The 15,016-nt window shown below is 40.1% G+C and overlaps 3 protein-coding genes across 4 annotated transcripts; 1 reads left to right on the top strand and 2 right to left on the bottom strand.

Moving 5' to 3' along the window:
* Positions 1 to 1,986: 1,986 nt before the first annotated feature.
* gng10 (guanine nucleotide binding protein (G protein), gamma 10) lies at positions 1,987 to 3,943 on the bottom strand. The gene is made up of 2 exons (XM_056747155.1): positions 3,809 to 3,943; positions 1,987 to 3,037 (listed from the first exon to the last, which is right to left on the bottom strand). The coding sequence occupies exons 1-2, from the start codon at positions 3,941 to 3,943 to the stop codon at positions 2,912 to 2,914; spliced, it is 261 nt and encodes an 86-aa protein (XP_056603133.1). The 3' UTR covers positions 1,987 to 2,911.
* A 70-nt stretch (positions 3,944 to 4,013) lies between these two features.
* Positions 4,014 to 6,951, top strand: rabepk (Rab9 effector protein with kelch motifs). 2 transcript variants are annotated; one of them, XM_056747152.1, is made up of 8 exons: positions 4,014 to 4,069; positions 5,104 to 5,160; positions 5,235 to 5,389; positions 5,562 to 5,711; positions 5,790 to 5,963; positions 6,051 to 6,200; positions 6,293 to 6,445; positions 6,692 to 6,951. In XM_056747152.1, the coding sequence occupies exons 1-8, from the start codon at positions 4,014 to 4,016 to the stop codon at positions 6,910 to 6,912; spliced, it is 1,116 nt and encodes a 371-aa protein (XP_056603130.1). In that variant the 3' UTR covers positions 6,913 to 6,951. The 2 variants fall into 2 exon arrangements, with proteins under 2 accessions (XP_056603130.1, XP_056603132.1); XM_056747154.1 differs by lacking the exon at positions 4,014 to 4,069 and adding an exon at positions 4,627 to 4,744.
* A 574-nt stretch (positions 6,952 to 7,525) lies between these two features.
* Positions 7,526 to 11,466, bottom strand: hspa5 (heat shock protein 5). Its single transcript, XM_056747358.1, has 9 exons — positions 11,315 to 11,466; positions 10,440 to 10,590; positions 10,071 to 10,302; positions 9,837 to 9,974; positions 9,634 to 9,746; positions 9,165 to 9,555; positions 8,840 to 9,077; positions 8,590 to 8,757; positions 7,526 to 8,505 (listed from the first exon to the last, which is right to left on the bottom strand). Exons 2-9 carry the CDS (start codon positions 10,553 to 10,555, stop codon positions 7,940 to 7,942), a joined length of 1,962 nt encoding a protein of 653 aa, XP_056603336.1. The 5' UTR covers positions 10,556 to 10,590; positions 11,315 to 11,466; the 3' UTR covers positions 7,526 to 7,939.
* Between the last annotated feature and the right edge of the window lie 3,550 nt (positions 11,467 to 15,016).

A 15,016-nucleotide genomic window follows, 5' to 3' on the forward strand; every position in this document is an offset into this window, starting at 1 on the left:
ACTAAGTAATACTAGCAAGTGTAGTATTAGGACTAAATTGGCACACGTTGTAGTTTATAAACGTATTGGACGGTGAACTGTAACATTAGCAGTTTGAGTACACAACTAGTTTGTAACTTTCCTGAGAAGTATATTTAAGGAGTATATTGAAGACATACATTCTTATTTTTAGTTTAAATGTAGTATACTAATGGCACACTTGAATAAACTTTGAGCAAGTTTAACTAGACTACCCCAATAAAAAAAATGATTTACTAAACAAATGTCCATGTCTTTATAAGTTTCAGTTTTAGACTTTTATAATTATAACTACAATACTCCAGACTGTGACAGAGACACAGAGAGAGATTCCTTTCTCAGAGTCATAATCGAGGTTGTTGTATCCACCCAGATTGATGTGATTATCTCTAGAAACCGGGTCTTTTTATGATCATCATAAGAGAAAAACATGTTTAGTTAATTATGTTCTTTTACCCACTGCGGTATATAAATTGTCTTTTCCTTACGGCCCTCGACAGTCAGCAGAGGAAGCTCAGACTCTTTATCTCACAGGATTTACAGAACAGCCATTTGGTTTCAGACTTCACATTTATCGAGAGGGCGATGCAATGTTTAAAAACACATTCCTGGTCTAACTTAATCTTAAAGAATGATCTTTGTAATATCTCAAAATGTTAATGTTTGCGTTACCCTTGAAATGACTTTTTCATTCAAATGATGTCACTAAGAAAAAAAAGACTAATGGTAAATTGTAGTAGAGTAGGCGGGGCGAGACCGTGGTTCGAGTCCGGTGAGTAGTTGTGAATTAGCGCCAGCTGTGTGCACACCGGGCTCGAATCATGTAGGAGATAGGGAGCATATAAAAGGAACGAGCGACCGGACCGTCGATGAGAGAGGTCCGGGCACGAAGTGTTTGTAAATCTATTTATGTTCTAGTGTTTTGTATTTATGTTTTGTTTGAAGGAAGGAGGCGGGAACCGGCAAACATTTAAACATTTAATATAAATAATAACAGCCGGCGGCCCCTCACGGCCGACCGCCGGTGAACAAAACATAAATACAAAACACTAGAACATAAATACATATACAAACACTTCGGGCCCGGTCCTCTCTCATCGACGGTCCGGTCGCTCGTTCCTTTTATATGCTCCCTATCTCCTACGTGATTCGAGCCAGGTGTGCGCACAGCTGGCGCTAATTCACAACTACTCACCGGACTCGAACCACGGTCTCGCCTCGCCTACTCTACTACATAAATGTTAACCATTAACGGCTATTAAATTCTCAGTGAAATTTAAAAATGACTACACCTATTTTTTCATGAAACATTGCAGCGTTTATTGTAAATAGTTTTCTCAATGTGGGTCATTCTCTTATAAAATTCATGTGCCCTCATAATCTTCAGTCAAAATCTGAAAAGGCACTTCTGTCCTGTAGTGACTATCCATCTTCAATGACGGAAATTAGACGGCTGGGGCGGAGCATCCCTTAGCTCCTCCCCTTTAACTGTCAGTCTGCTGCCTTTCCATTTCTAAACGCAACGGCTGTTTTCATACATCCAATCAAATCGCAGAGAAAGACCAAAGCTACGCCCCCTATTTTTCTCATTCGAAATTCCATTTCATTCTGCAATGCGTGGAACTTCTGGTTCACAGGGACAAAGACCTTTTTTCGTCCAATCTTTTTTATTGCCTTTAAATTTTTTGACACTTGGACAGCAGTTAACATTATATATAGTTAAAGAGCATCTTATGACTCTTACAAAAATTCATACCATTCTGTCGCATACAAACCAAACGGTGAATGATTAACATGTATCATAGTAAGAAACATACATGTGTGGCACAACAAATACAAAAGAAATATATTAAATATAAGGCATCCATCTTCATAGACGACATTCTTCTCAGGCACAAAAAAATCCCCCGATGCATTAGATATCAAAATATGAGTGTTTTCCTTCACTGATCTCCTTTCTCCTGTAAAAATTCAATTAATTTCTCTTATTTCACTTTTAACTATTTTAAGACAACTTCACGACAGCAGGTCGGTGTCGAAATCAATTAAGAAAAAACTGACATATTGCAACACATCATGTGGAACTAAGTATGGTGTCCAAATACGGTCTAGCTCGAGTGATCGTGGAGAAAACCCCAGACTCGCCGTGTTCAACAGCAGAAGTATGCCAGACGCTTCCTCTATCTTCACGTCTGCAATGCCACGTCATGACTTTTTCACTAACATTGTCTTTTGCTGGAATATGTAAATCTTTGAAACAACACCGAGCTTTATCTGTGGTAACAATTGCATCACACACAATAGAAAACTCATAATCTCTCGGTGGCATCACATTCCAAAACCTCAAGACTTCCTGTACTAACTCCAGTCCTCTGTGTCTTTAACTTCCTGTTGATGGTACAAAAGTCTGACCAGTCCTGCCTTCTGACCGGCAGGCCGGATGTCAACCTAAAAATAATATCCCACACAGCTGCATATGACCACTGAGAATATCTGGGTTAAACACGTTTACTATTAAAAAACTGAGGAGGGTGAGACACTTCTTATTTAAATCAAGTTGTAAAGGGGATCATTTTGACTGACAAAACTGGTTTTTATTTGCTCAATGTACACATATTGACATATACGAGTGAAGTTAAATCCTGTTTACATTTATTAGAAGTCAGAAAAACTGGCAAGACATTAAAATTGGCTTATATTTGTTGAGTTAATGCATTACTTAACATGAACCATTAGAAAATTATATTGCTTATTGTTAGTTTATCATTGACTTATGTTGTGTATTTAGTGTTACAGAAAAATCCAGATTTCCTACATGAATCACTAACGAAATGTGCACGTTTTCACCGTCAGCTGAGTGTTTGTCATGACTTAAAGAACATCTACCTTCGGTCTAGAGGACAGCACATGAGCGCGGCTCTCTGAACGGGTTACTACCTGCCGGCAGCCCCACCAGAAGAGCATCTTTACTGGCGTTCTGGAGACAATATTGTTGCAGATCAGCCGCGGCCTGAGAAACCTGCGTGATGAAGATGAAACAGGGATGAGGGCATGTGATGTAACACAACCTGTTCATGTTGCCACCTTGTGTGTCCCTTCATACAAATACTGCTCATTTGCATCTAAAGCTATAAAAAGCTACAAATAAAACTGTTGTGTGGTCTAATTTGGCATGTGTTTTTACTAAGTGTGAATGTATGGCGGAATAAAGTTAAAGATTTTTCGATACAAAGTAACAGAATTCAGTCAAATGCTCACAAAGTAATCTATACGGTCATTGATTAATTTTTTGTTATTGCTTAGATGTATAATAAAATATATATATATAAGAACTCTGTGATGTTTTGTCCGTTTCCCTTTTTTAATAAGAATGAAAACGTTAAGATCTTTGTGAACGTCACTGGCATGCTCTGACTAAATATATGACAACCACAAAGTTCAATTATGACTGTCCGAATTTTCAGAGTTACCAACAAGAGTAAAATGATATAAACAAATACTTTTAAACCAAGAACAGTGACTAAACAGATGCTGCAACAAACATACAATAATACAAACACATACAAATACGCGTGTGGAATTTGTGTTAATGCACTTTTTAATTTATTACTTTTTAATTTATTATAAACTTTTTATATATTTTAATATATGTTCATGTTTAGACATGGCTTGCGATTGTATTAAGTCATGTTAAAAAAGATATACAACTGAACTAAACTATCGTTGAAGAATGTTATAAAGGCTTAAATGTGAGTGTTATTGATATAGTGTTATTGACACACACACTTACTTTGACTCTCTCCACGCTGGCTTCAAGTCTCAGCTGTTCGACAGTTCGTCTCATGCTGCTCAGGTTTGAGTTTGATGTCATGCTTTCTCGAGAAATATAAAGTCCAGAGCGTCTGATGATCTCAAGATGTTTCATGTGTGTATGAACTGCAGTCACAGATATTAGAGGGGCTGGTGTGGGCGTGGTCGCGTCCGTGGGTGGAGTTATGGGCTTGGCTTCGAACGCTGGGTTTGGTGCGTCCAGTCACGGGCTGCGCTTTAGGTGAGCATCAGTACAAGATGTTTATTTACTGCTCTATTTTTTGAGAATTTTATAATTGTTCTTTTTCCGTTTTTGTGATCTTGATTATCTTACTATTTGATTCGTTATTTTGTATAAAATATAAATAAAATAAGAATAAATAAAATTAGTGTCTGTTAGAATCAACCAATGGCTGGAATACACTACAAGACTTTTAAAACCGGAACAGATTTTTTTTAAACTACACATCATACACTTGCAGACTTTTAAAGGTTTCAGATAGAAACACATTAACTGATCAAATCTGCAGACTGGACAATACTTTCTCCAGACTGAAAATCTGGACAAAATCTGAGGAAAAGTTGTAAAGTGTATTTTAGCCTTAAGCAGAAGTAAAACATGGGATGATTTATATTTACCATGGTACATGTTATAAGAGCTGCCGTTCTAATGTCTTATGTTTGTTAATTGCTGGTAAAGTATATTAACATTTGTTATAATAATACATATAGTATTTTGAGTATTGCATGCATCGTTTTTTTATTATTATTATTTAATTTTTACTGTACTTTTATTATGAAAGCATTTCCGTTTCGCCTGTCGTTCATTACTCATTTTCACATGGCTGACATGCGTATCCTCACTTACTTTGTTTCGCGCTGTGCTCATCATTTATAAATACATTTATTGATAAAGGTAAGTTACATCTGTTAGTAAAAGTTAAACGATTGCTGTCGTCGAAATAGCCAAGTAGCGCCCGAGAGTTCTCTTGTGACGTCATGACGCTCGCCGTTACGTTCTGCTTTCACGTTACGATGGCAACGGAGCTATCGTCCAGTCAAACAGAGCAATGCTAGTTTTTTTTTGCATGAAATCAGTTGTCAATCCGTAATTATTATTAATCGTTTCGAGCAGGTTCACATTTGGTTCCCTTTGCGTGTCTCATGTGAAGTAACATGCAACAGACGCCCGTGACGTCATCACACAGTGTTACATTAAAAGTTACCGTGATATGCAGATGTTGATGGTACTGCCGATGTTTTAAATGTTGACAGGCTGATGGAGCTCCTTCCTATTCTGGAGCCTGAAGAAACGCCTAAGAACAGACAATGGTATTAAGTGATTATTCACATATCTTTGTGTTTGTGTTTATTTCTATTGATTGCCTCTTTCTTTGTGTGGACAGGTATGTTCTCGTGCCCACAGGTGCTGGTCCAGGTGTTTCCGTGGGTCACACATGCACATTTCTGCCTTCGAAAGATGGGGGCAAGGGACGTATTGTATTAGTTGGTGGGGCCAATCCTAATGGAAGCTTCTCTGAGTCTTACATTATAAACTTAGGTACTTCAGTCTCACCTCCAGCAGATGTATGAGAATCCTTCCATGAATAAACACTTTTGAAATAGACTGATATTACCACATCCAACCAACACAGCTTAAAACAGTGAGTCAGGTGGACTAGTTGCATGCAGTTTTCAAATAAACAAAGGTGACTCAATGTAATCTTTTGCAGAGACTCACGAATGGGACATACCGGGATGGGACGGTCTGCAGGCGCGTTATGAACACTGTGGTTTCGTTGCTGAGAGCGACTCGCTGTGCGTGTTTGCCGGGGCCGTGCAGACGGGAAACCTCAACTGCGTTCAAATCTTGCACACATCAGGTTGTTAAACGCTCAATAATGAACCTAATACATGTATCTGTGTTGACATAACGTTGTGCTTTGTGTTAATGCACACAGACGAAATTAAAGGACATGGTTTGTGGAAGACGGTCCAGGTCAAAGGAACTCCTCCTTCAGTCAGAACGTATCATACGAACTCGGCGTGTATCGGGGACCGACTCTTTGTCTTCTCAGGAGGGGATGCTGGGGCAACACCTGTTACTGATCCTCAAGTCCATATTTTTGATACAGGTTAAACTCTTAGAGAATCTATCTGAGAGAGACACACGTCATTGCACGAAGCTCACAAACACCCTGGAAATGTTTCTCTGTTTGCAGTCAGTGCCACCTGGACGCAGACAGAGACCAGAGGGACACCTCCCACTCCACGTCACGGACATGTGATCGCAGCGGTGGGAACGGTTCTGTACATCCACGGTGGAATGGCAGGAGATAAGTTTTACAGTGACATGTTCTCGCTGGACACCGGTGAGTCTTTATCTCTCGGTTAACACGAACACCAGGGATATTATTGTAGTGTCATTCTGTGTTTCGTTATTCTTGTCTCTCACTTTTATCAGAAACTATGAAATGGGAGAAGGTGAAAGCTAAAGGAGATGTTCCTCCTGGAGTGGCAGCCCATGCATCCGTTACCTTTGGGAAAAACATCTTCATCTTTGGAGGATTGACATCAGAGGGGGCAGCAACAAACTCCATGTTTAAGTTTCACTGTGGCGAGTACTCGTACTTTGTAAACTCAAGAAGACATTCATGGATGATTCTTAAAAAAAGAAAGGATGAAAGGCCTTTATGTTGTAGATACCCGTCTTTTAATATTTTATTCTATTATAAATCTTATACCATGAAGACTCAATTTCTTCTAGGTGTGGTTGGCACTAATAAAATCTAGTTTTAAATTTAAGTATCATTAAAACTAAGTCATATTCAGAATTAACATGCATTGGTGTTTCCTGCCACAGATAAACACCGATGGACGTTGATGAAGTTTGAAGGAGATCTACCACCTGGCAGACTGGATCATTCCTCTTGTTTAGTGCCGTGGCGTGTGAGGATGGGAAACGATGAAGAACACGCAACTCAAAACTCTGAACCTGATGTTAAATATCTTTGTTTTGTCTTTGGAGGAATGGACACTCAAGGCATGATATTCAACGATTGTCTCGTTACAATAGTTGCATGACTGCGGTTGTGCTTTCCAATAAATTTCTCTATCAAAGTTTGTTGGGCCTCTATCTGTAGTCAAAGAATTCATGTTTGCTTCATACACAGATGTTTACAAGTCTCAAGTTTAGAGTAGTTCACTTTCAAATATATATAAAGCCGAAACACTTTTTTCCTTGTTCATCGTCTGGGAGGTCATTGTGACCTTCAACCGTTTGGAGTCCATGAAAGTCCACTATATGGAGAATAATCCTGGAATATTTTTATCAAAAACCTTCATTTCTTTTTGACTAAAGAAACAAATACATAAACATTTTGGATGACATGGGGGCAAGTAAATTATTATGAACATTTATTTGAAAGTGAACTACTCTAGCTAGGTCCTATTTTTCTTTTTTACTATTATACCACTTAGACATTGGACTTTACTGTAGATCAATAGAAGACTTAAAATACCAAAGAAAAAGATTCAGAGCATCGTAAATCTGCATATTTTTCCACTATGAATTTAAATAAATAAAAATCATAGTGACAAAACCATGAATTGTTTAGACTTTAAATGAAAATTTAATTAAAAACATTTCAGTCACCGTTTCAACATAACATTTGAATGAGACACAAACAACAGATGATCATTTTGTATGAAACATTTATTTTGTATTTTTAGTAGAAATGTCTTCTACAATTGCCAGATTTTAAATAAATAACGTTTATTAGTCACATGACATTTCCGCAGGGCCCAAACCCGTCTATCCCTCCCTCCTTAAACTGCTCCTCACAGAACCCCCCCCGTTGAACTGCCTGAGAATAGCAGCATCGAGCCTCAAACCAGGCTGACTAAATCTCCACCTGAGTGAAGAAAAAAAAAAAATACAACAACTCTCCAACGCTCCACAAGTCTTTCCAGAAGAGATACGTGGCTTTAATGTCACCCCCACATTTTACATTTTCTTACAAAAATGTTCATGAAGTCCAGTATGTACACAAGTGCCACATCGAAGGCGGGCGAGGGCATCAAGAGAACTAAGAGTCAAGATGGAATCAATCTACAACTCGTCTTTTTCACCCTGATCGTCGCCCTCTTCTGGCGGAGGCCCGCCCGCGCTGCCGTACAGCTTGCTCACGATGGGCTGCACGACCTCCTCGAGTTCTTTCTTCTTGGACTGGAATTCTTCAATGTCAGCCTCCTGGTGGGACTCCAGCCACTCAATCTTCTCCTCCACCGCCTTCTCGATGGCCTCCTTATCCTCAGACGACAGCTTGCCGCCCAGCTTTTCTTTGTCACCGATCTGGTTCTTCAGAGAGTAGGCATAACTTTCCAGTTCGTTGCGGGTGTCGATGCGCTCCTTCAGCTTCTTGTCCTCATCGGCAAAGCGCTCGGCTTCGTTCACCATGCGCTCGATGTCTTCCGGCGTCAGGCGGTTCTGGTCATTGGTGATGGTGATTTTGTTTTTGTTGCCGGTGCCTTTGTCCTCGGCGGTGACTCGAAGGATGCCGTTCACGTCGATCTCAAAGGTGACCTCGATCTGAGGAACGCCTCGAGGGGCTGGGGGGATACCAGTCAGGTCAAAGGTACCCAGAAGATGGTTGTCCTTTGTCAGGGGACGCTCACCTAAAAGAATGCAAAGTTGCAACGTGAGAATTTGGACACTTGGTTTAAAAACTAATGCACTGAAGATGGAAGACAATGGCTTACCCTCATAAACTTTGATGGTCACAGTCGGCTGGTTGTCAGAAGCCGTGGAGAAGATCTGGGACTTCTTGGTTGGCACAACAGTGTTTCTAGGGATGAGTTTGGTCATCACTCCTCCGACAGTCTCAATACCCAGGGTCAGAGGGCACACATCCAAAAGCACAAGGTCACCTGTAGAACAAAAGGTTTAGTTATGAACCATCCAGATAATCATTTGAAGGTTCTGGTCCAGTGCATCGAGATAAAAACCCACCCGTGTCCTCTTCTCCTGACAGCACTCCAGCCTGCACTGCAGCACCGTAAGCCACAGCCTCATCAGGGTTGATTCCTCTGGACGGCTCCTTGCCATTGAACAACTCCTTCACCAACTGCTGGATCTTTGGGATACGAGTGGATCCACCGACCAAAACGATCTCATCAATTTCAGACTTCTTCAGGTCCGAATCTTCCAGAACTTTCTGAACTGGTTTCATGGTGGAGCGGAACAAATCCTGCAATGGGAAAAGAACATTTGTTATTTTTTGAGAACTTAAGAAAAGTGGGTTGAATGAAGCAGTAATACTTGAACATGCTCGTACCATGTTGAGCTCCTCGAACTTGGCACGGGTCAGGGTCTCTGAGAAGTCTTCACCCTCAAAGAAGGACTCGATCTCGATTCGGGCCTGGTGCGAGGCAGACAGTGCTCTCTTAGCCTTCTCCACCTCACGGCGCAGCTTCTGCACAGCGCGGTTGTCCTTGCGCACATCTTTTCCGGTTTTCTTCTTGTACAGTTTGATGAAGTGCTCCATGACGCGCTGATCAAAGTCTTCTCCACCGAGGTGAGTGTCTCCGTTAGTGGCCACCACCTCAAACACGCCGTTGTCAATGGTCAGGAGGGACACGTCAAAGGTGCCGCCGCCAAGATCAAACACCAGGATGTTCTTCTCGCCGTCTCTTTTGTCCAGACCGTAGGCAATAGCAGCGGCGGTTCTGTGAAAGCAACAAGATGTTTATTAACCTCCTGATGACAAAACGACCCGCTTAAAACCTCTGAGCGATTTTACGTACGGCTCATTGATGATTCTCATGACGTTCAGACCAGCGATGGTACCAGCATCTTTGGTGGCCTGACGCTGGGCATCATTGAAGTAAGCAGGCACAGTGACCACAGCATGTGTGACCTTCAAAAACAGAAAGATTAGACATCAAGTTTTACTGCAACCCAACCAAGAGCAACATCAAATACTGCTTGTGTATTGTAAAGACTTTACCTTCTTTCCCAGGTAAGCCTCTGCAGTTTCCTTCATCTTAGTCAGAACCATAGCGGAGATCTCCTCTGGTGCGAACGTCTTCATTTGGCCAGATCCAATATCTAACTGGATGTGAGGTTTGTTTTTCTTCTCAATGACCTAGAATAACACAGAACAGACGTTTAGCATCTCACTTTCAAATCATGCGTGTTCAGCATCACCACAATTCAAATACAATCTAGTGCACACGTGTACCTTAAAGGGAAAGTATTTAATATCCTGCTGCACGGCAGAGTCGCCCCAAGTTCGGCCGATCAAGCGCTTTGCATCGAAAACAGTGTTCTCAGGGTTGGATGTCAGCTGGTTCTTTGCAGCATCTCCAATGAGACGCTCACCTTCAGTGGTGAAAGCCACATAGGACGGAGTGATGCGGTTTCCTTGGTCATTGGCGATGATCTCAACACGGCCATTCTTAAAGACGCCCACACTGATTGAGTTTAGAGACAAAGTAAAGTTTATTAATGTTTTGCCACAAATGTACTGTAACATTGAGACTTTCTATATTTTTCAGGCGTGAAAGTGCATGTGTATTTTGAGGTATGGTGGACCTTTTGATGTACTCACCATGAGTAGGTGGTCCCAAGGTCTATTCCGACCACTGTCCCAACACTTTCTTTCTTGTCTTCCTCTTCAGCAAACACGCTGCCGGCCACCAGCAGAAACACGCAAAGCAGTCGCATTTTGACGTGTTGATCTGTCAAACCTTGTGTGATTTCTGCAACATGACAAAATGCATCAATGTCAAAGGTCAGGGCAAGTTCATTGTGTATTTAACAACCCACACTGTCTGGGACAGCTACGATATCACATGAAATGCATCATCAAGCCAAAACTGAATAAGTAATGAATAGTATATAAATATAATAGTTTTATTTTAAATTAAACAATGCCAACAGCAATATTAGTAATTGACACTAGTCGCTTGTAGTAGCCCACATAAAGCATTCTGTACAGAAAATGTTTTAAAAACACAAGGGCAGTATTTCCACAGATGATGTAAAGCTGCTATAAGTTACTGATCTATGACGACACCAATAAGTAAGTTAACCTCGTGCACGCTGATCACCTCAGGTTTTCACGAATGTTTCAAAATGTTCAAAATTAAATCTTATTATAATAAGACAGTAAAGCACATTGAGCGCTTATCAAAATCTAAGCATGAATATCGAAGATAAATGACGTTAAAGGAGCGTCAAGTAACGGATCTCTGCATCGTACCGGTTACGAGTCCTCAAAGACGATTACAAAATAAAAGCATATCCAAGTTTAAATATTTTTTTATTCTTAATAAACGAAGCAGCATATTCTAATCATTACTCCATAAATATCGTTTCAATTATTACAGTATTTCTATTTACATTAACATTATTATTAAATATAAGTTATTGTCTAACAAATAAACTACCAGTCATAAGACATAAATGACATATAATTCTTACCTAAAACTTGACGTAATAAGTAAACGAAGTGAAGGGCGTAGGCCAAATGTCTGTTTCGTCTGTCTCACAATGTTTCTCGAATAGTCTCGCAGTGTGAAATGAGTCGCATGGACCTGCGCTGCCTATAAACCTTCACCGCTTCCCCGTCGTGGAGCCTCGTCATTGGTCCGATGGCAGCTCGTTGGAAGGAGCTCATTGGTGAAACGAGGCACGCTGTCTCGCGCTGATTTGCACACGTACTGGCGGAGGAAACGTCACGAGACGAGGCGAACTGTAAGCATTTGATTGGATGACGTGCATGCCATTTGTTGGACGGGGCGGGGCGGGGCGGAGAGATGCGGCATGTAAAATGTAATATTGTGAACGGAACAATCAAAACCTTTAATGAAAAGCAATTTTTTTTTATAAAACTCTTAATTACTTTGCGTGTATATTTTGTAAGGTTTTACAGGTAACGATTTAAAAAGACTTATTGGTCAAAAAGAGGTTTTACTTCGCCTAAGCATTACGTTTTGACACGTAAAATACACTTGCTTACAATTAACTTATTAAATTCACAGTAAATTAAAAGTACTCTGTTTTTATATGAGAATTGTTTTATAATATCAAATGAAGAAGGTAAAACAAGAGACATAAAACTATGACGGTTTTTGTAGGTCATCTGTAGAAATGACAACATCTGTCTGCAGACTAAAGATGAATATAAAATAACTTTTGGGGTTAATCTAGAACACACTTTTAACATTAAACATCACAATGAGACAGTTTGGGTTTGGTGAGACAAAATATGAAAAGCAAATGCTCGGACTCGTCTACTGATGATGATTCAATACAGTGAAACACTTGTCACTGTTTACAAATCAATGTTGAGTCACAATTACATTATAAATGATGCAGTCTTACCGGTTATGTCTGTTTCTCTAACATTCTCTATTATTTACAAAACATTCCATATTTTAAGTTATATAAAACATTTGCAATATATTCCGATAATGTTTAACATAGTGTTTTATACCAATATAGGAAATGTAATGTGCAGCCTACAAAGGGTGTAATCATTATAAAGGTTCACATATTTCTTAAATAATTGTATAATCAGAACTGTCAAAGAGAGTTTAACTGTGTCATTCATTATCATTACATAAATTATCATCATTAATAAAGATATTGAGTTTGACACAAACTAACTTATAGCTGACATTACATTTAAACTACAAAAAAAGAACACACGCATACTGTAGAGTTGATTGACATTATGAAACGATACATCAATTTAATAAAACATTTCAGTGGTTTGGTACATTAAGGAAAGAAATGAGTTGTAGGTTGACCAAGAGAACTATCACAAGTTACATCCAAAACTTGTGAATAAAAATCCTGTTTATTTCTGGGAGACACTGAATATCTTGCAGTGTAGGTACGCGAGTTTCTCTGCATGTGAGCGTCGCAGAAGTGGAAACCATTCCCAATGAGGAATCTCCACAACTCTGTACCCGGCCAACTCAAGCTGCCTCCGCTTCAGCGCATGCAAACCCAACAACCGATGACTCCTGTAACAATACTGATTCCTGTTTGTCACTTGAACAGCGAGACGCACAACAGATGCTTTAGATCCGTCTCGCTGAGGTGAGCTGATCCCAGACCTGGTCATTGCCATCACAAGGTCATCTGTCAAGTCTACACCTACATTGAAGATGCTCTCTCTCACATGGACCGGCTCAACTTTATACCTCTGAAGCGGAGCGTTAGATGGATGCACTGGAATGTTTTTGGAATTGGTGAGTTGAGCTAACAGATCATCAGTCAGAGGAACTCCGGAGAGTTTACCCTCCCAGCTGTGAGCCGACGTGTCTTTCTCGAGAGTCTGGTGTTCAGGAGACACAGGAAGAGGTTGATCGTTGAGATCCAAATGTACCTCCAGGTCAACAGAGCGCAGGTGCGGGAGGATCATGCGTTTGCACACAAACCTCTCTCCACCCAGAAGTTTCTGTAGCATGGCTTCGGCCTCGACGACTTCAGGCTTTTGGCAAATATCAGACCGGGCGAAGTCCCACAACTCTTTCGTCACTTCTGTGATCATAGAGCGACTCAGTCTCGGACCGGTCCAGTTGGGCAACTCCAGGCCTACAGATCCATCCAAAGTGAATAAGTCTTTTTTCAACTCCAGCTCTTGTGAACGGCAAGCCTTGCTAATAAACTCCGGGCTCAACGCCAAGCTCACCAAGTCATGCGGGAACTGACCCACAAAAGCTAAACCGATCAAGCCTGTCAGCAGGCCTCTAGATCTTATTTTAACTGACAGGCTTCAACTTCTCTTTTAACATGTGAGTGCATTACAGTCAATGATACTGTATCCTGCATGTTTACAAATGTAAGTGCATTTTTCTTTATGTGTGTGTGTGTGTCACTTCTAGCATCACACATTATATTTGTGCCATCTTTATTGTATAGAATAAGGAGAAACACAATATATCTCGTCTTGCATTGTTGACAGCGTCAATGTTTCAGCTCTCTGTTGATGAAGGAAAGATATCAGATGTGATGCATTTGTCATCCTGACAGTCAATGGCATCACACACACGGTCTATAGTGAGATGTGTGTGTAGGGTTTGAATGTACGAAGCATGTGAGCGATTCAAAATAACTGTCATATCTATGACTAACAGTTTAGTTTTAAACCTTAAATTACTCGGTTCTTATTATAATGAAATAAAATGATTTCATCAAACGCAACATTTATAAAACGTTATTACTTCACCTCTTCCGCTAACGTGATTTCTATTTCCCGTCTGGTTGATGTTTCAGCGGTACAATCAGCGGTAGAGTTGAAGACTACATATCCCATCATTCCACGCTTCAACACAGCGTCATCAAGCTACGCCATTGTTGTTTTGATCGTGCGCCCTCTAGCGGCGATTTCTACAAACTGTACCTTTCATTTGAATTAATGAGATTATTACATCTTATTTATAAATTTCCTTTGTGAACTGTATTGAATTTCTACTGTGGATATTTAAATACAAATAAATATTTAGTTAAGGTCATTCTGTTTGGCAAAGTCGCATTTTGATTGCTTGTTTCATATAGCTGGCTCAGATCATTACGTACGGAAAGAACACATGGCAGAGAGGCAGGCTACGTGCATTTCAGAATTTCACGATAGCAAATTGCAATGCATCATGGACATTCGAAACTGGATTAAAAAAAGAACCGACAGTTTGCAGCGTGGTCATAAATCTAGGTTCGTCAACGTCTACCGTAGACCATAACATACTTTTAGATATTTACACAATTATACCGGTATTCAGGGACAGGCACTACTATGGTTCAGGTCTTACTGATCAGTCAGATATAAATTTGTCCACTTAAATGGGGAATCGTCAGATCTAAAGCAAATAAAATATAGATTACCTCAGGGATCAGTTTTAGGACCCTTGCTTTTCTCCATATACATGCAACATTGGCAACATTATTAGGAAACATTGAATTAGCTTCCAAAGTTATGCAGATAATACTATATCATCTATACGCTATAAATCTCATCAAGACCAGGTGATTCCTTCCAGCTATCCAATTTGGCAGAGTGCATCGATGATATAAAACATTGGATGACTAGTAATTTCCTGCTTTTTAAACTCTAACAAAACAGAAATATTACTTATCGTACCAAAAACACGTAAACAGAATATCTCGGACTATAAC

This window comes from Triplophysa dalaica, chromosome 4 (genome assembly GCF_015846415.1).
Source record: "Triplophysa dalaica isolate WHDGS20190420 chromosome 4, ASM1584641v1, whole genome shotgun sequence".
NCBI classification, from domain to species: Eukaryota; Metazoa; Chordata; class Actinopteri; order Cypriniformes; family Nemacheilidae; genus Triplophysa; species Triplophysa dalaica.